This window comes from Hyperolius riggenbachi, chromosome 9 (assembly GCF_040937935.1).
Source record: "Hyperolius riggenbachi isolate aHypRig1 chromosome 9, aHypRig1.pri, whole genome shotgun sequence".
Lineage (NCBI taxonomy): Eukaryota > Metazoa > Chordata > Amphibia > Anura > Hyperoliidae > Hyperolius > Hyperolius riggenbachi.
In genome coordinates this window covers 8,275,894-8,296,598 of record NC_090654.1, presented here as the reverse complement: position 1 = coordinate 8,296,598, position 20,705 = coordinate 8,275,894, and the positions used below count along the sequence as shown (strand labels likewise).

Sequence of the window (20,705 nt, the reverse complement as noted above, 5' to 3'; positions counted from 1 at the left end):
AAAAAGTGGGATCAGCGCATCACCAGGCCGCCTCTGAATGGCCTCAGCTCAGAGATGCGCTGAGCCCCCCCAGAAACTGCAAACGCACCTTGAACCCAAACAGAGGCTCTGCATATACACCAAAGGAAAACTATTAAGTGGGAGCAGCTGACCAGAAATAAATCAATCAAACATAGCAAAGAAATGAACAGCGCTACTTAAAAACAGATGAGTGCTTACCTGCAAAAAAGTGCACACCCCACTCATGGGATTCAAATACACAATGAGCATACACGACCTGTCTACCACTTGGAGGATGTTAGTTTCACTAACAATTTGCAATTTGTTAGGTACTTGTCCCTCCCACTGTCGAAGAAGTCTTTCCTCCATGGGAGGGGACCTAACACTAACTAAATTCTACCTATGCATATGCATAGCCTGGGCGCGCTACCAGTAAAATTGAGAATTGCGCAAAAAAGTGGGATCAGCGCATCACCAGGCCGCCTCTGAATGGCCTCAGCTCAGAGATGCGCTGAGCCCCCCCAGAAACTGCAAACGCACCTTGAACCCAAACAGAGGCTCTGCATATACACCAAAGGAAAACTATTAAGTGGGAGCAGCTGACCAGAAATAAATCAATCAAACATAGCAAAGAAATGAACAGCGCTACTAACACTAACTAAATTCTACCTATGCATATGCATAGCCTGGGCGCGCTACCAGTAAAATTGAGAATTGCGCAAAAAAGGTGCGTTTGCAGTTTCTGGGGGGGCTCAGCGCATCTCTGAGCTGAGGCCATTCAGAGGCGGCCTGGTGATGCGCTGATCCCACTTTTTTGCGCAATTCTCAATTTTACTGGTAGCGCGCCCAGGCTATGCATATGCATAGGTAGAATTTAGTTAGTGTTAGGTCCCCTCCCATGGAGGAAAGACTTCTTCGACAGTGGGAGGGACAAGTACCTAACAAATTGCAAATTGTTAGTGAAACTAACATCCTCCAAGTGGTAGACAGGTCGTGTATGCTCATTGTGTATTTGAATCCCATGAGTGGGGTGTGCACTTTTTTGCAGGTAAGCACTCATCTGTTTTTAAGTAGCGCTGTTCATTTCTTTGCTATGTTTGATTGATTTAATTCTGGTCAGCTGCTCCCACTTGTTAGTGTTTCTTTGGTGTATATGCAGAGCCTCTGTTTGGGTTCAAGGTGCGTTTGCAGTTTCTGGGGGGGCTCAGCGCATCTCTGAGCTGAGGCCATTCAGAGGCGGCCTGGTGATGCGCTGATCCCACTTTTTTGCGTTAATTCTGTTGATGACTTCTGAAGAGGACAGTGTTGAAGCCTGAGGAGATGGTCCTGGCCCATGCTGGATAGTCTTGAAGCCTTCTTAGTTGAAACAAATCCTCTTACCTTGAAGTTGTTAATGATCCAGAAGGTTTGTTCAGGTCCAATATACTTAGAAGCAACATTCTTGCATGTGCCGCCATTTTGTTGCAAACTGATAATGGACGCAGGTATTTCTGAGGGTAACTGTTGCTGCCCAAAAAAATTTCCAGCGCATCTTTACTTATAATTCAGAGAGAATGATAGAGTTCAGCTGTACTGATCATCACACCTTCACTTGAGATGATGTAAAGACTATACTTAAAGGGAACCAGAGACGAAGCACCCTCATGTATATTACCATATATATCAGTGGGAACATTAGAGAAAACACTTACCATGCTTTCTGTTTCATCCTTCACTGCTCAGCCTGCTTGTTATCACCCCTGATAAAAACCCAGACTAAGCATTCAGTCTGGCTTTGCTCAGGAATATTTATAGCTCAGTCTGTGTTCTCTGGTGTCTTTTCCAGTCCAAGCCTGCCCCCTGCCGGCTCTGCTCAGGAATCATTATAGCTGAGTCATTATAGCAAAGCCAGACTGAATGCTCAGTCGGGGATTTTATCAGGTCTGATAAGAAACAAGCTGGGCAGTGCAGAATGAAACAGAAAGCAGGGTAGGTGTTTTCTCTAATGTTCCCACTGATCTATATGGTATAATACAGGAGGGTGCTTCGTCTCTGGTTCCCTTTAAATGACGCTAGCCAAGAAGGGCCAAAATAAAGTAAAAATGTGTAATAAAGTTTATTTTTCATGCTAATAAAACTCTTTTTAAGCATTTAATCTGCATCTGATCACTCTGCGCGATAATCTAATAACAACGTGAATTAATACTACAAAAACGGAAGCCACAAATTTTGCAAAAAACATAACATTTGTGTCACTGCCGAAACCTCTGACCAGACAATGACGTTACGCTTCCTAAATTCTCATCTTAGCTTCATTTGCCAGGAATAGAAAAGATAAACTGCATAGAACGTGTGAGCTGATAATGATTAATGACATTCTCTTTTTTATCTCTTTGCAGAAGAGAAGCACGGCAGAGGTAAGAATCAGCGGCTATTGTGTCCAGTAAACAAAGGATATCTCCCCATACAGCTTTCTTTATGACAGCTTGTCCAAACAAATGAGCAGCTTGTATGCAGTGATGAACGTAATCAACAAATTACGATTTCACTAAATTTTGTGTAAATTACGCTTATACGTAATTACGATTGGCAAATTCAATTGATTTCGTGTAATCATTTGTAATTTCGCTTACAATTTCACAAAACTTCACGTCATTTCTTGCTAACTTTAGCAGTGAATAGCAAGGCCCCTCTACATGCTATTGACACCAAAATTTCTACATATGTTAAAGAGACACTGAAGCGAAAAAAAAATATATGATATAATGAATTGGTTGTGTACTATGAATAATTACTAGAAGATTAGCAGCAAAGAAAATATTCTCATATTTTTATTTTCAGGTATATAGTGTTTTTTCTAACATTGCATCATTCTATAATATGTGCAGATTACACAACACTCAGCATTCAAAATGAGTCTTTCAGAGCAGTCTGTGAACTAATGACCTCTCCTCTAGCAGAGGAAAAGTAAATAGTCCAGGAACAGTTGAGATAACAGCCCTCTCCACGACTAACTTAGTCGGAGAGCTTAATGGCTTGTTTGCATAGAGATAACAACTGGAGTTTCTCAACTCTTCCTGTACTGGAAACAATTACACTGATGTATCTGATCTTAATGTTTTATTTCTTAGCTGTACTACACATACAAATCATAATATCATCATTTTTTTTTTCGCTTCAGTGTCTCTTTAAGAAGAATAGTGGGTAGAAGTCAAAAAAAGAATTTTGCAAAAAGACCTTGTAGTTTTGAGAAACTCGATTTTAAAAATGCAAGTAAAAATGTTTTTTAAACTTTAAAAAATGACAGTTTCAAAAACCATTTTTTTTGCATATTTATAATCGAGTTTCTCAAAAACTACAAGGTCTTGTTGAATAATTATTTTTGAGACTTATACCCACTATACTGCTTAAAGCCAATGTGTACCACTTTAAAAATCAAAAAGTGAGATACTCACCTAAGGAGTGGGAAGGCTCGGTCCTAATGAGCCTCTCCTCTCCCGGTGCCCTCGGTGCAGCGCTGGCTCCCCCGTATGCGTCCGCCGCCGCAGGGACTTCGGAGGTCTTCGGGAGCACTCAGGCTTCCAAAGACGGGCCGCTCCATACTACGTACGCGCGAGTGCATCATAGAGGGCGCTCGTGGAGGCGTAGTATGGAGCAGCCCGTCTTCGGGAGCCCGAGTGCTCCCGAAGGCTTCCGAAAGCTCCCGAAGGCATGCGGAAGTGGCAGTATTTGACCGAACTGGTCGAATACTGCTACTCAGGATCCTGCGCTGGACCGGGCACCGGGAGAGGAGAGGGAAGGCTCATTAGGACCGAGCCTTCCCTCTCCTTAGGAGAGTATCTGACTTTTTTATTTTTACACTTGTACACATTCACTTTAACATATGTAGTAGTTTTGGTAGCAATAGCATGTACGGGGACTTTGCTACTAACCTCTAAAGTCAGCACAAAATTATATGAAATTTTGCAAAAATCACGTGAAAAATTATGCAAAATTTTGAAATACTACTATTACATACAAAATGAATTACGATTTTCTCTGAAATGTCGCATTACGATTACGATGCATAATTGCAAATTTCGATGCAAAATTTTGGCCCACCACTGGTTGTATGACTACCTTACCGAATACAGCTCTTTTTTTCACACGTTCATTAATATACTACGGGCCCGACCCAATTCACCATTTCTCATTAATTTTCTCCTAGGAGATACTTTTTTTTATCTTCTTTTAAAATAACTTTTAGCATTCTGCAATCGAAAAAGCACCAAAACGTAGGTGAAAAAGCAATGGCAAATTAGTATGGTCTTGCTTGCTGGTGGCTTAAAAGACTAAGGCTGGGCTCACAGAGGTCTGTTACATAGCCCATGTCAATAATAATAATAATAAGAATAATGAGTGTGAACTGCAATGGAGACTAGACATAGACTTGCCTGCATGCAACGGGCAGGGCCGGTTCTAGAAACAATGGGGCCCCAGGGCAAAATTAGCCCAGAGGCCCCCCAACAGACACCCCAGGACCAAAAAGCAGCATTATGGACCCTTTGTTGCAGCCAAATTTCCCTCCTGGGCCCCTGGGGCAACTGCCCCCTTTGCCTGTATGGTAATGCCGGCTCTGACAATGAGTTCAGGCCCGGATTGAAACCCCAGGAGCTGATAGGTACAGATATCCTGGCACTCTAGACTTCACCCTCCATGAACCTACAAGTGTGCTGGCTGTCCCAGCTGTCACCTCTCCCTTATATCCCTTGCCCATCATAGGTGAGTACCCCAGGTGCCCCTTAGCATTAGGAAGCCAGAGGTACCCTCAGTATTAAGTAGCCAGAGGTATCCCCAACTAAAGGGAGATCTGGTCAGTGGAATGCAGAGCGCAGGGTGAGTAACCTCTCATTTATGATCTGCTCAGGACTCTGCATAGGGAAGGAGGGAGGGAGGTGCTAGTGAGCCGCCTTTACATCACCAGCCACGTGCTTACAGTGCCTTATGGTAAATCCGGCCCCGAGCGAGTTAGAATAACGCAATCTGTTACAATGCAGTACTGTGAACAGGCCCATAGAATTGCATGGCCAGTGAGATGACAGGCAGAATGTTTCTGCAATACAACTGATCACTGTGAACCTGGCCTTAAGATGGGAACTTATCATCCAGGAGAAAACATGGAGAAAAAATGAATTGGATTGGGCCCAATGTATTTTTCAGTGTAACATACCTCCCAACTTTTTGAGATGAGAAAGAGGGACACTTAAGCCACGCCCCTGCCACACCCCTGATCACGCCCCCAGCACACCCCTAGTCACGCATACCATAAAGATTTCATAAGAAAAAATATGTTGTTTTGTAATTCAAACCACACTAATCCTTTCTATCCTGGTTCATTTTCCTTCATTGTAACATTTTCAAATTAGTAATATATCAATTTAAAGGATGGGAATAAAGTTTAGAGTCAATCAAACACATTTCTTAGTAAAGATATATATATATATATATATATATATATATATATATATATATATATATATATATATATATTTACATATAAAGAGGTACAAAGTCCTGAAAGAGGGAGGCTCCCTTTTGCTATTGGTTTTTCTTCTAATTGGCACTGTGATTGGCCTGAGGAAGCGGGCTGAGACCAGCGAAACGCGTTGTCTGTGCTAAATAAATTTTTTTGTTCATACAAGAATTTCGTTATTGAGGTAAGCCACCTCACCTTTTTTTTTAATTTAAACTGGTTTTAATCCATTTTATACATATCAGGGCGCCTCTTTACCTTTAACTGTCCTGAAAGAGGGACCCTCTTTGGGAGCCCTGTCCCTCTGTCTGACCCAGGAAGAGGAGCTGCGTGGCTCCTATGTGATTAGCGACAATGCAGTCGGTAATCTTCCAGGGGGGCCGCGCTCAGTGACAGGGGACCATGGAGTTGCGAGGGAAGCATCAACAGAATCCTAAGGCTTCCCTCTCTTAAAACCCTGACATAATATTCAATTAAAACATTTACCTACTTTTTATATGCCATACGGTTAGCATATTTGCTTTTGTGCATAAGTATTATTATTCATTTAGAAATGATACGTTCCTAAAGTACACTTATTTTACTCTGAGAGCTGACTTTGCATTTTATTTATAACTGCTTTATTCATCTTCTAACTTAATCAGAAACCATCAGAAAGCATTTATGCTTGTCTAACTTTGTTCAGGGGACCCTGCAGTGTGAGAGAAGGCTTTGTTTACATTCCTCACTTGATACAATTAAAAACAAGATAACATTATCTACAAGTTCAGATGCGGCCAGCTCTGCTGGCAGGGAAGCTTCTAAAGCCTGTGTTAACCCTTTGAATGCAGTTCTAGTAAAAAAAAATGCTGGTTGTATATAATATGCTGTAAATAATCTATTAGAGCAAAGTAGAAATGCAGGGTTATAATCCTTCTTTAAGGTGAGTATTTGATTTTGTACCCGAGCTTCGGCTCCAGTACACTTTAAGAGAAAAACTGTACTGGATCATCAGTTAAGGCAGCCATACACTGGTCGATGTGCCATCAGATCGACCAGCTGACAGATCCCTAACTGATCGAATCTGATCAGATAGGGATCGTATGGCTGCCTTTACTGCAAACAGATTGTGAATCGATTTCAGCCTGAAACCGATCACAATCTGTTCAGCTGCTCCTGCCGCCTGTCCCCCCCCCGTATACATTACCTGAGGCTGGCTCCCGGGCGTCTTCTCTGCATCTTCTCAGCGCTGCACCCGCTCCATCCCGGCGCTTCCTGTGTCACTCCGTGACCAGGAAGTTCAAATAGAGCGCCCTCTATTTGAACTTCCTGGGTCACTGCAGTGACCCAGGAAGCGCCGGGATGGAGCGGGTGCAGCGCTGAGAAGATGCGGAGAAGACGCCCGGGAGCCCGCATCAGGTAATGTATTTTTCATCGGATCGGCCGCCGCTAGCGACGCGCACTTAACCGCGGGCGATCGAGGGTAATTTCCCGCACGGCGCGATCGACGGACCGATCCGATTTCGGGAGGAAATCGGATCGTCGGCGGCGTTTACCGCGAACGATTGGCAGCAGATTCGATCCCAGGATCGAATCTGCTGTCGAAACGGCCGGGAATCGGGCCAGTGTATGGCCACCTTTAATCCCTCATACTACATTGAGAAGGTAAAATTGGTCATTGACTGGTCTATCATAATTGAAAGTGTGTACCAAGCTTTAGGATGCATACACACATGCAATTTTGATTGGCCAATCACTGACCAATTCTACCACTTCCATGCATTATGAGGGCTAACAGATTTTGAATACTATAAATAAATTGTGTAGGTAATATTGGCCAATCATTAACCAATCAAAATTAAATGTGTGTACCAGGCTTAAAATGTAAAACCAGAGTGTAATTTACAACATATATAAGGAATTTAAAGTGTACCGGAGGTGAAATGTGACACGATGAGATAAACATGCGTATGTACAGCACAAAACATATCAATAACCAGGTATGTTTGTTTTGTTGTACCTTGTCGGGAATATAGGAAACATCACTGTTAAGCAAATGACAGCCATAAAAGTTGTCCTGGCAGAATTCAACTTATGAGGGCGGGGGGAGATAAAATACATGAACTGTTGACCTTTCTCTAGTTCTTGGACACTTAATAGGCTGCCACTGAGCAGAGACAGTAAAACATTCAACCTACTTTGTAAATGTTTAAATATAACAGAAAACCATGGGATAGGAAGTCATTTTTAGAAGTAGGAGGATAATCTTTAGGAGTAAGAGGATTCTTTCTCTCATCAGTTTATGTTCATCTCGGATTCAATTTAACTTTCACCAGCCCTGATTGAAACACATTCCTGGAGTAAACTGGGATTTCACCTACTACGTAGTATATTCAGGGCCGGATTTACCATAAGGCAGTGTAGGCACATGCCTACAGGCACCTGATCCCCTCCCCGAGCACCTCCCTCCCTCCTTCCCTATGCAGAGTCCTGATGAGTGTAAATGAGAGGTTACTCACCCCACTCTCAGCATTCCACTGACAAGATCTCCCTTCATTCAGGGGCTCTAGCTACATAATACTTGGGGACAGCTGTAGCTACTTCCGTAGTTACATAGTTATTTTGGTTGAAAAAAGACATGCGTCCATCGAGTTCAGCCAGGGATTCAACCTACTTGATACGGAGAATAGCTCTAGCTACCTAATTCCAAGGGGCATCTGTACCTACCTATGATGGGCAAGGGAAATAAGGGAGAAGGGGCAGGCAGCACACTTGTAGGTTCATGGAGGGCGGAGTCTGGGGCGCCAGGACATCTGTGCCTATAGGCTCCTGTGAGGTAAATCCAGACCTGACTATATTGTAAGCATACTTGAGCAGAATTCTATAGCCCTACTTTGTTTTGTTTTGTATTGCTGTAGAATGGAAAGTTTGTTTATCACATTCCTTCTTACTTACTGTACAACGTTGACTAGTATTTTGCTGGTTTAAAACAAAATACAACATACTAGCCGACCCGCGTCGTAGCATACGCCGCATCTTCTATCTATCTAATAGAGTACGTGCCTCAACCTTGAAGCAAGAAGAATAAAGGTGGGTACACACATCAGATAAAAGTCTTTGGAAAATGAAAGATCACAGACCAATCTTACCCCCTTCCATGTAGTATGAGAGCCATACTCTACACAGTCTATTCTATGGAGCTGAACTCTCATCAGATAGAAATCTTACCCTCTTCCATGTAGTATGAGAGCCACACTCTACACAGTCTATTCTATGGAGCTGCACTCCCCATCAGACAGAAATCTTACCACCCTTCCATGTAGTATGAGAGCCACACCTACACAGTCTATTCTATGGAGCTGCACTCCCCATCAGACAGAAATCTTACCCCCTTCCATGTAGTATGAGAGCCACACCTACACAGTCTATTCTATGGAGCTGAGCTCCCCATCAGACAGAAATCTTACCCCCTTCCATGTAGTATGAGAGCCACACCTACACAGTCTATTCTATGGAGCTGAACTCCACATCAGACAGAAATCTTTGCAAGATGCTGCACACAAAGATGCTGTACACATGCAACAGATCAGTGTCTACAAAAGATCTGTACCTGCAAAAGATCAGTACCTACAAAATACATTCATAGTCTATATCTGCAGATCTCATACACACCTTGTTTAACGGACAATCATCTGCAGATCAGATCAACCAGGTTGATTGTGTGATCTGCAGATGAATGTCCGTCAAACAAGGTGTGTATTATGCTGGGCATACATGGTACGTTTTCTACCGTGTAATCGAGCCGCTGGCTCGATTCCCGCTCGTCCCCGCGGGCGGTCGATTCGATTCCCGCTCGTCCCCGCGAGCACTTTCTTATTTTCCACTCGTTTCTTCTTTTGCCCTGCCCGCCGGTATAGAGCGCAGAATCGATCCGGCGGGGTATCGGGCACGTCGGAAATTATCAATCGAGCCATCAGCGGCTCGATTACATGGTAGAAAACATACCGTGTATGCCCAGCATGAGATCTGCAGATATCATAGACTATGAATGCATTTTGCAGAAACTGATTTTTTTGCAGGAACAGATCTTTTGCAGATACTGATCTGTTGCATGTGTATAGCATCTTTGTGTGCAGCATCTTGCAAAAAATTGTATCTGATGGGGAGTTCAGCTGCATAGAATAGACTGTGTAGGTATGGCTCTCATACTACATGGAAGGGGGTAACATTGGTCTGTGATCTTTCATTTTCCACAGACTTTTATCTGATGTGTGTACCCACCTTTAGGCTAATTTCACACCAGGACGTTGCGTTAGAGGGGGCGTTAAGGTCGCATAACGTCCCCCTAACGGAACGCCTGGTGGTGCTGGATCTGGACGTCAGAGTGAGCCGCGTTGTGCAGCTCACTCTGGCGTCAGTGATGCCGTGATGCGCACTCTTGTGCGCATGCGGCATCACGTGGTCCCGCCGGCCAATCGCTGCACAGAGCGGCTGCTCCAGGAAGTAAACACTGCACGTCATAACGTGCAGTGAATATTAATTAGCCATGTGCCTGGCCGCTCTCCGCTCCTCCCCCACATTACTGAGCATGTGCAAGCACTCTAACGCGGCTCAGCCGCGTCCAAAGTACTGCATGCAGTACGTTGTCTTGTGACGCAGCGTTACAATGTAACGCAACGTCCGCACTGTGAACAGCCCCATTACTTTTTCATTACTGTGCGGTGGGCTGCGTTACAGGCTGCTCTAACGTGCGCCTGTAACATCCCACTGTGAAACCAGCCTTAGGCTTTCCATTAGAAAATGTATGCATGCTCAAACACCAAGTATAACCCTAGCAAGTCTGGCTTTCCAAATCTGGCCTAATTGGCTATTCATGAGGCAATGCTCATGCAAATATGCATTTGCTTTCGCATGCCAAACTATGCAGGGTCAAAAAACCAATACTGCAAAAGCGGTCGCCCTGCGGGAATAAGTTCATGTTACATTAGCACTATCCAGGAGCGCCACGGGGAGGATTCCCAATGCCCCCCTTTTTATACAACCGGGGGGACCGCAGGGTCCCAGGCTCTCTCTCTGCCTGGGAACCACAGCGGCACCCCGGAGGGGGAGGCTGGGTGGCGCAGGTGACCCCCCCCCAAGTGTGGCCAGCGCCAGGGAGAGCCGTCCGCACCCACCTCCCAATATTAAGAACAGGCACTTACCTTAACGTCCATTGCGTTCTGCTACATGCGCATTAATTTTCTCATGGAAAGCATTTTTTGCAGTTTGCATCCTTTGGAGGCAGGTGGTGGATGGCTTGCTCCGGCGGTGTGAGCCCTGGAGTTAGTTGTCTGTGCTTGTCCTTCCCCCCCTTGGAGTGCTGTATGTGAGCCAGCCCTGAGCTCTAAAGCTCGGGGTGACCCATGCTTCACTCCTTTCTCATGTGGTCCCCCAACTTAATGCGCATGTAGCAGAACGCAATGGACGTTAAGGTAAGTGCCTGTTTCTAATATTGGGAGGTGGGTGCAGACGGCTCTCCCGGCGCTGACCACGCTTGGGGGGGGTCGCCTGCACCACCTAGCCTCCCCCTCCGGGGTGCCGCTGTGGTTCCCAGGCAGTGAGAGAGCCTGGGACCCGCGGACCCCCCGGTTGTATAAAAAGGGGGCATTGGGAATCCTCCCTGTGGCGCTCCTGGATAGTGCTAATGTAGCATATAGCAGTTTCGCATCGAAAATCCCATTTTCATTTTTGGCGAATTTTCACGAAAATCTTCAGAAATATTTGCGTTTTCGACCAGCATCGAAAATTCATTGTATGCAGATGCTTATGCCCTTATGCGGAAAAATGTCCACAATAATCTGCATGGAAATTCAGTCTATGCGGACGTTTATACGGAAAAATGTCCGCAATAATGCGCAAGAAACTTCTCTGAATGCGGACGCTAATGCCCTTATGCGGAAAATGTCAGCAATAATACGCAAGTAACGTGAAAATGACTGGCATTAGGCGAAAATTAACGCGAAAAAATTAGATGGAAAATTTGCCTGTCAAAAAGAAATTAGACGAAAATTCGGTAAAAATTTGTCGAAACAAATTTTTGCATTTTCGCTCATCACTGGCATGTAGCAATGCGACCGCTTTGCGGTATTGGTTTTTTGACCCTGCATAGTTTGGCACGCAAAAGCAAATTTGCATGAGTATTGCCTCATGAATAGCCAATTAGGCCAGATTTGCAAAGCCAGACTTGCTAGGGTAGGCCTCTTTACCACGGATAGTTAATAGGCAGTAAAATGCCTCTCAAACTCTTACAACTGCTTACTACTGCCCAGTAACAGCTTGCTGCTGCCTGGTAACAGCTTGCTGCTGCCTGGTAACTGCTTGCTGCTGCCTGGTAACTGCTTGCTGCTGCCTGGTAACTGCTTGCTGCTGCCTGGTAACTGCTTGCTGCTGCCTGGTAACTGCTTGCTGCTGCCTGGTAACTGCTTGCTGCTGCCTGGTAACTGCTTGCTGCTGCCTGGTAACTGCTTACTGCTGCCTGGTAACTGCTTGCTGAGCACACAGCTCAACAGTCCGTGGAAAAGAGGCCTTAAACTTGGTGATTGAGCACGCATAAATTTTCTCATGCAAAGTACTTCTTCTTCTTGCTCGAAGGTTGAGGCACTAAGGCCACATACACACATCAGACCATAGTCTTTTGAAAATGAAAGATCACAGACCAATCTTACCACCCTTCATGTAGTATGAGAGCCATACTCTACACAGTCTTTTCTATGGAGCTGAACTCCACATCAGAAAAAAATCTTTGCAAGATGCTGCACACACAGATGCTGTACAGACACAAAAGATCAGTATCTGCAAAAGATCTGTTCCTGCCAAAGATCCATTCCTGCAAATTGCAATGATAGTCTATGAGATCTGCAGATCATCATACACACATGATTTAACTGACATTCATCTGCAGATCAGATCCACCAGGATGGATTTTCAGATCTGCGGATCTGCAGATGAATGTCAGTTAAATCATGTGTGTATGATGATCTGCAGATCTCATAGACTATCATTGCAATTTGCAGGAATGGATCTTTGGAAGGAACAGATCTTTTGCAGATACTGATCTTTTGTGTCTGTACAGCATCTGTGTGTGCAGCATCTTGCCAAGATTTTGTCCTGATGTGGAGTTCAGCTCCATAGAAAAGACTGTGTAGAGTATGGCTCTTATACTACATGGAAGGGTGGTAAGATTGGTCTGTGATCTTTCATTTTCCAAAGACTATGGTCTGATGTGTGTATGTGGCCTTAGTCTATTTTATATATATAGATAGATAGTACATTACAAGAACATTGACTGCCACATAAAATTGCTTTTAATGGTAATTATTTTGTATATTTTGTGCCCTGCAGGCTGCCGTGGATGATGTAGAAGTCTACAGTATTGACATTAACTGTAAGGTGATGTCACGCTTCGCCCATAATGTCATCACAAGCAGAGCGGTTAACAAAGCCAACGTGTCTAAGGAGGCCACATTCAAAGTGGATCTGCCCAAAACAGCGTTTATAACGAATTTTACCATGTAAGTCACAACTACAGAAATGTTACACCTGCAGGCAACTTTTCCTGAAAATAGTAATTAGAAATTAATTGTTAAGAAGGCTTATCATAATTTAATTGAGCTATAGCAACATAGATCATTGCAAGATTCTAAACTTGTGAGTTTGGTGCAAATTGTGTTGCAAAGGGTTGCAGATGACAGACAGAGCTCTCAGTGGACCCGAACTCTTGCTCTGAAGAGAAGGAAAACAGAGAAATGCACCCTGTATGTATTTACAGAGTTTAGCCTGTCTGATACCCCCTCATCTCTGACTAATGCTGGGAATACATGGTAAGATTCTGAGCCTATTAGATGGCTCGATAGATAATTTCCGACATGTCCGATCAAGCACCAAATCGACTACTCCACCATGCTGCCCATATATACAGTGGCTTGCAAAAGTATTCGGCCCCCTTGAAGTTTTCCACATTTTGTCAAATTACTGCCACAAACATGAATCAATTTTATTGGAATTCCACATGAAAGACCAATACAACGTGGTGTACACGTGAGAAGTGGAACGGAACTCATACATGATTCCAAACATTTTTTACAAATAAATAACTGCAAAGTGGTGTGTGTGTAATTATTCAGCCCCCTTAGATCTGAGTGCAGTCAGTTGCCCATAGACATTGCCTGATGAGTGCTAATGACTAAATAGAGTGCACCTGTATGTAATCTAATGTCAGTACAAATACAGCTGCTCTGTGACGGCCTCAGAGGTTGTCTAAGAGAATATTGGGAGCAACAACACCATGAAGTCCAAAGAACACACCAGGCAGGTGAGGGATAAAGTTATTGAGAAATGTAAAGCAGGTTTAGGCTACAAAAAGATTTACAAAGCCTTGAACATCCCCTGGAGCACTGTTCAAGCGATCATTCAGAAATGGAAGGAGTATGGCACAACTGTAAACCTACCAAGACAAGGCCATCCACCTAAACTCACAGGCCGAACAAGGAGAGCGCTGATCAGAAATGCAGGCAAGAGGCGCATGGTGACTCTGGACGAGCTGCAGAGATCTACAGCTCAGGTGGGAGACTCTGTCCATAGGACAACTATTAGTCATGCACTGCTCAAAGTTGGCCTTTATGGAAGAGTGGCAAGAAGAAAGCCATTAGTAACAGAAAGCATAAGAAGTCCCGTTTGCAGTTTGGCACAAGCCATGTGGGGGACACAGCAAACATGTGGAAGAAGGTGCTCTGGTCAGATGGAACTTTTTGGCCAAAATGCAAAACGCTATGTGTGGCAGAAAACTAACACTGCACATCACTCTGAACACACCATCCCCACTGTCAAATATGGTGGTGGCAGCATCATGCTCTGGGGTGCTTCTCTTCAGCAGGGACAGGGAAGCTGGTCAGAATTGATGGGAAGATGGATGGAGCCAAATACAGGGCAAACTTGGAAGAAAACCTCTTGGAGTCTGCAAAAGACTTGAGACTGGGGCGGAGGTTCACCTTCCAGCAGGACAACGACCCTAAACATAAAGCCAGGGCAACAATGGAATGGTTTAAAACAAAACATATCTATGTGTTAGAATGGCCCAGTCAAAGTCCAGATCTAAATCCAATCGAGAATCTGTGGCAAGATCTGAAAACTGCTGTTCACAAACGCTGTCCATCTAATCTGACTGAGCTGGAGCTGTTTTGCAAAGAAGAATGGGCAAGGATTTCAGTCTCTAGATGTGCAAAGCTGGTAGCGACATACCCTAAAAGACTGGCAGCTGTAATTGCAGCAAAAGGTGGTTCTACAAAGTATTGACTCAGGGGGCCGAATAATTACGCACACCCCACTTTGCAGTTATTTATTTTTAAAAAATGTTTGGAATCATGTATGATTTTCGTTCCACTTCTCACGTGTACACCACTTTGTATTGGTCTTTCACGTGGAATTCCAATAAAATTGATTCATGTTTGTGGCAGTAATGTGACAAAATGTGGAAAACTTCAAGGGGGCCGAATACTTTTGCAAGCCACTGTATGTATATACATGTAAATGTATATACATGTACATATAAACTGCGCTTATTTTTTTTCCTAACAGTCCAGGTCCGCTTTAAAAATAAGTCCCGCCTCCCGCCGACGTCACGCCACCACCACCTCTCTGCCGCACTGATTGGCCGCCGGAACAAGAGGAGGGATATGGGGAATGGATCCCGGCGGCCAGAGAGGAGCTGCAGACAGCGGCAGACAGGCAGGGAGGGAGGCCGGAGTCCCGCTGCGCAGTGCCGATCACGCACGGGACTCCAAAACAAAAACAATGTAATTCCCTACCCCGACCTGAGCTCGGGCTTACCGCTTGCAGCTCATTTTTCCTGCCCCGAGCTCAGGTCGGCATTACCACCAGGGAGGTTAAAGGGTCTGCTCAGGGTCACTTAGCTATGAGTATTACATTATTAGACAAACTGGCCACATATTAATGACAGGCACTTTTTATCACTTTTTATTGCAGGACAATCGATGGGAAAGCCTATGTGGGGGAGATTAAGGAAAAGGAGGCAGCCAAGAGACAATACCAAGCAGCCGTCTCCAGGGGGGAAACCGCCGGACTGGTCAGGTAAGGGAATTATTCCTGTATTACTGATAGTATTAGGCTGGCTGCACACTTGGCACCGCAGAAAGGGTCGCATTTTGCTGCTTATGTGTTTGTGCATTTTTAGTGCGTTTTCTGTGCGGTTTGCGTGTTTTTTTCACCGCACACGCGTTTTTCTTGCGTTTTGCGTGTATTTTAATGCATTTGCGGTTTGCATATACAAAACACAGATGCATTTTGCATGTGTTTTTGATATGCGTTTTATGCAAATCACTTGTTTTTTAATAATAAAAAAAAGCATATAAAAACACATGCAAACCGCAGTAAAACGCAATACCTCTGAGTAACCATTGACTTTCATTATGTGTGTTTGTGGTGCGTTTTTGAAAAACATGTAACAAAACCAGCGTTTTTAAAAACGCACATTGCAAAACGCATGTATATGCATTTTTACATGCAGCCCACTGACTTGTGTTATGTGCGTTTTCGCCGCGTTTTCCGTAACGCTGCCATTTCTGCTTAGTGTGTTCCCTGCCTTACAGAGATACACAGCACATGGTGCACGCTCTCTATATTACTCAGTGGTGGTGGCATGTTTAGCAGGGGGTGTAATTCACCCCAATTATGAAATACAGGGGTGCTCATCCGGATTCCGGATATCCGAATTACCCGGATATCCAAACTTTTCAAGCTATCCAATCTCGGATTCCAGATTTCTGTGCAAATCCAAATAGCACTATGCGGATATTTGGTCGCATACTCGGATATCCGCAGATACTGTAACTAACGAGATGACGTCATTGAGCCAATCAGATGGCTCCCAGTAGAAGCCCTAGCACCCAATCACAGAGGGGAACTCTGGCCAGCCCCACCTGACCTCATTGAGCTAATCAGAGGGCTCCCAGCCTAAGCCTTGGCACCTAATCACAGAAAGGAACACTGGCCAGCCCCCCTGTATAATAAGGAGGGCTGCCATGATGAAAAATGTCGTCCGTGCTTGTGACTGCACACTGAGAGACATGCTCCAGTGCTGCTGGCCTAGCAAGTGCTGTATACAGTGATAAACCTAAAGCTGTTCAGTGATTAAAAGAGAACTGTAGTGAAAGGTATATGGAGGCTGCCATATTTATTTCCTTTTAAGCAATAACAGTTGCCTGGCAGCCCTGCTGAGCTATCTGCCTGCAGAATCACACCAGAAACAAGCATGCAGCTAATCTTGTCAGAGCTGACGAAAATGTCAGAAACACCTGATATGCTGCATGCTTGTTCAGGGTCTAGGGCAAAAAAGTATTAGAGGCAGAAGATCAGCAGGGCTGCCAGGCAACTGGTATTGCTTAAAAGGAAATCAATATGGCAGCCTCTATATACCTCTCACTACAGTTCTCCTTTAACACCTTCACTATCACTACACTATTGTTATGTCCCTGATGAGTCATGGGATGAAACGAGTTGGGCGGAGCCTAAAGAGCGAGAGACGCTGAATGAGCTCAAGGAAAAACTGATATGTGCATTGACTTTCTGAATCTTTATAAGCGCACTACCTTTTAACTTTTTAAATAAAAAGCGGTTTTACACTATGTTGGCCATGTTTGAGTCTTAGGAATTTCGCTGTTGGAGGAACACGCTGATGGTATCTGCAGAGCGTTACTTGCTGGTCTGTGCTGGGTCAGCCATGACCTGTGGTGAGAGGCTTTATTGAGTATATGGTGAAGGAGCACTGGGTGTCATTGTAACAACTGGGAGCACTGGTGAAGTTATTTATGCCCCAGTCATACAGTATCACACTATTGCAGTGCCTTTCTGTTTTCTATGTTTGGAGTTCTCGAGAGGAGAAAAGACCACATTGAAAACATCCTGTATACTGGCTGGGCCAGAAGCGCTGTTTGCTGATCCTGAGAGGGGCAGCCCAAATATCTGGTGAGCGTATAGTGTAACCATTTACCACCAGAAGATTGGGAGAAGTTCCTTACACCCAAGGACTCTGGGAGGAATTTTATATGGACTTTGGGAATGTTTATGTATTAATGGACATTGTTTTATGATTCTTTTGTATCTGTAGAGAGCCCTGTTATTACCCCCATATTTTATTGTTATATTGTTTATTAGGTAGCTAGCTGGATGATGTAAGGGTTAAGGGCTCTGCCTCTGACACAGGAGACCAGGGTTAGATTCTCGGCTCTGTCTGCTCAGTAAACCTGCACCTATTCAGTAGGAGACCTTAGGCAAGTCTATCTAACACTGCTACTGCCTATAGAGCGCGTCCTAGTGGCTGCAGCTCTGGCGCTTTGAGTCCGCCAGGAGAAAAGCGCAATATAAATGTTATTTGTCTTGTCTCTAGCTAGCTTGATTTCACTTGCTGCTGAGCAGTGCCAGTGTGACAGTTAGTGTGCACTAGTGTCTTCTCCTCTGCTGTCTATCACTCGGCACGGGCCACATCCGGCATGCTCCTGGCAGACGTTACACCTGCTGCTGCTGCATTGCCCTGCTCCTGCTGCCTTTGCTGCTCCCACCGCCAGGGTGCCACAGGCCACTGCTGCTGTGCTGATACCACCTATATTTAACCCAAAACACAATTGCTGCGTAATTTTTTGGAGGTGTCTGGGCTGAAAACTGCCATGTCCCAGTTGTGCAGTTGGACTTTGGACACAATGTGGGCTGCACGACCGCTGTCTGGAACCTAGGCCTGATGTTGACAGCTATTTTTTTTTTTTGGGGGGGGGGGGATTTGAAGTTCCCACATCATCAATTATAGTTTCCCTTTAAAAAAGCATGATGCTGCATGCCTCATATACCCTAAAAAGCAATTTAAAGGCCACTTCTGGTTTTCTATGCGGATAGCCGAATCTGCCCGGATATCCCGGATAATGTGTTCGGATATCCGCATGTACGCGGATATCTAAACGTTCGGATTCGGATATCCGATCTGGATCCGGATATCTAGGTATCCGGATCCGGATTTTAAAAAGGGGTATCTGAGCACCCCTGATGAAATATAATGAACATATCATTATATACAGTGGTGTGAAAAACTATTTGCCCCCTTCCTGATTTCTTATTCTTTTGCATGTTTGTCACACTTAAATGTTTCTGCTCATCAAAAACCGTTAACTATTAGTCAAAGATAACATAATTGAATACAAAATGCAGTTTTAAATGATGGTTTTTATTATTTAGTGAGAAAAAAACCTCAAAACCTACATGGCCCTGTGTGAAAAAGAAATTGCCCCCTGAACCTAATAACTGGTTGGGCCACCCTTAGCAGCAATAACTGCAATCAAGCGTTTGCGATAACTTGCAACGAGTCTTTTACAGCGCTCTGGAGGAATTTTGGCCCACTCATCTTTGCCGAATTGTTGTAATTCAGCTTTATTTGAGGGTTTTCTAGCATGAACCACCTTTTTAAGGTCATGCCACAACATCTCAATATGATTCAGGTCAGGACTTTGACTAGGCCACTCCAAAGTCTTCATTTTGTTTTTCTTCAGCCATTTAGAGGTGGATTTGCTGGTGTGTTTTGGGTCATTGTCCTGCTGCAACACCCAAGATCGCTTCAGCTTGAGTTGACGAACAGATGGCCGGACATTGTCCTTCAGGATTTTTTGGTAGACAGTAGAATTCATGGTTCCATCTATCACAGCAAGCCTTCCAGGTCCTGAAGCAGCAAAACAACCCCAGACCATCACACTACCACCACCATATTTTACTGTTGGTATGATGTTCTTTTGCTGAAATGCTGTGTTACTTCTACGCCAGATGTAACGGGACACGCACCTTCCAAAAAGTTCAACTTTTGTCTTGTCGGTCCACAAGGTATTTTCCCAAAAGTCTTCGCAATCATTGAGATGTTTTTTTTAGCAAAATTGAGACAAGCCTTAATGTTCTTTTTGCTTAAAAGTGGTTTGCGCCTTGGATATCTTCCATGCAGGCCGTTTTTGCCCAGTCTCTTTCTTATGGTGGAGTCGTGAACACTGACCTTAATTGAGGCAAGTGAGGCCTGCAGTTCTTTAGATGTTGTCCTGGGGTCTTTTGTGGCCTCTCGAATGAGTTTTCTCTGCGCTCTTGGGGTAATTTTGGTCGGCCGGCCACTCCTGGGAAGGTTCATCACTGTTCCATGTTTTTGCCATTTGTGGATAATGGCTCTCACTGTGGTTTGCTGGGGTCCCAATGCTTTAGAAATGGCTTTATAACCTTTACCAGACTGATAGATCTCAATTACTTTTGTTCTCATTTGTTCCTGAATTTCTTTGGATCTTGGCATGATGTCTAGCTTTTGAGGTGCTTTTGGTCTACTTCTCTGTGTCAGATAACTCCTATTTAAGCGATTTCTTGATTGAAACAGGTGTGGCAGTAATCAGGCCTGGGGGTGACTACAGAAATTGAACTCAGGTGTGATAAACCACAGTTAAGTTATTTTTTAACAAGGGGGGGGGGGGGCAATCACTTTTTCACACAGGGGCATGTAGATTTGGTGTTTTTTTTCTCACTAAATAATAAAAACCATCATTTAAAACTGCATTTTGTGTTCTATTATGTTATCTTTGACTAATAGTTAACGGTTTTTGATGAACAGAAACATTTAAGTGTGACAAACGTGCAAAAGAATAAGAAATCAGGAAGGCAGGAAGGGGGCAAATAGTTTTTCACACCACTGTATGTGTCAAGATCTACCATCAACAATGCAAGTTCAGGTTTGAGAGAAAAATCGTTTGTAATCAGAGCTTTTAATAGTTTTTCTATTGGGTCCCATAGGGTTCTAACCAGTTCACAGTCCCACATCATATGTTTTAGAGTACCTATATGCTTGTTGCATTTCCAGCACATTGGAGAAAGGTTTGGTTTAAATGCAGCAATTTTTCTTGGTGTGAGATACCATTTAGTAAAGATTTTCTTTGTTTGTTTCCAGTGTGTAGCACAATGGGAGAATTTTTTGATACATTTATTTGTCGTTAGAATTTGAGAAGGAGTAATTTTTGTATTCAAATCGTGGGACCACACATTGGTATATTTAGATAGTATCTTTAGATAATTCGTAAAGAATTCAGAGTACCATATGGATGTCCCTCCTTGAATAGGAACTTTGCTATTGAGCATGGTAATTATGTGATCTGGGAGATGAGGCGGTTCAATGGTTTGG

At 44.0% G+C, this 20,705-nt stretch overlaps 1 protein-coding gene across 1 annotated transcript in view; it reads left to right on the top strand.

The window, feature by feature from the left end:
• LOC137532380 (inter-alpha-trypsin inhibitor heavy chain H3-like) overlaps positions 1-20,705 on the top strand; it is a 241,768-nt gene that overhangs the window by 64,847 nt on the left and 156,216 nt on the right. Inside the window, exons 3-5 of the mRNA XM_068252813.1 lie at positions 2,379-2,396; positions 12,851-13,020; positions 15,491-15,595. Coding sequence (XP_068108914.1) covers positions 2,379-2,396; positions 12,851-13,020; positions 15,491-15,595 — 293 coding nt within the window. The remainder of the gene's footprint in view (positions 1-2,378; positions 2,397-12,850; positions 13,021-15,490; positions 15,596-20,705) is intronic.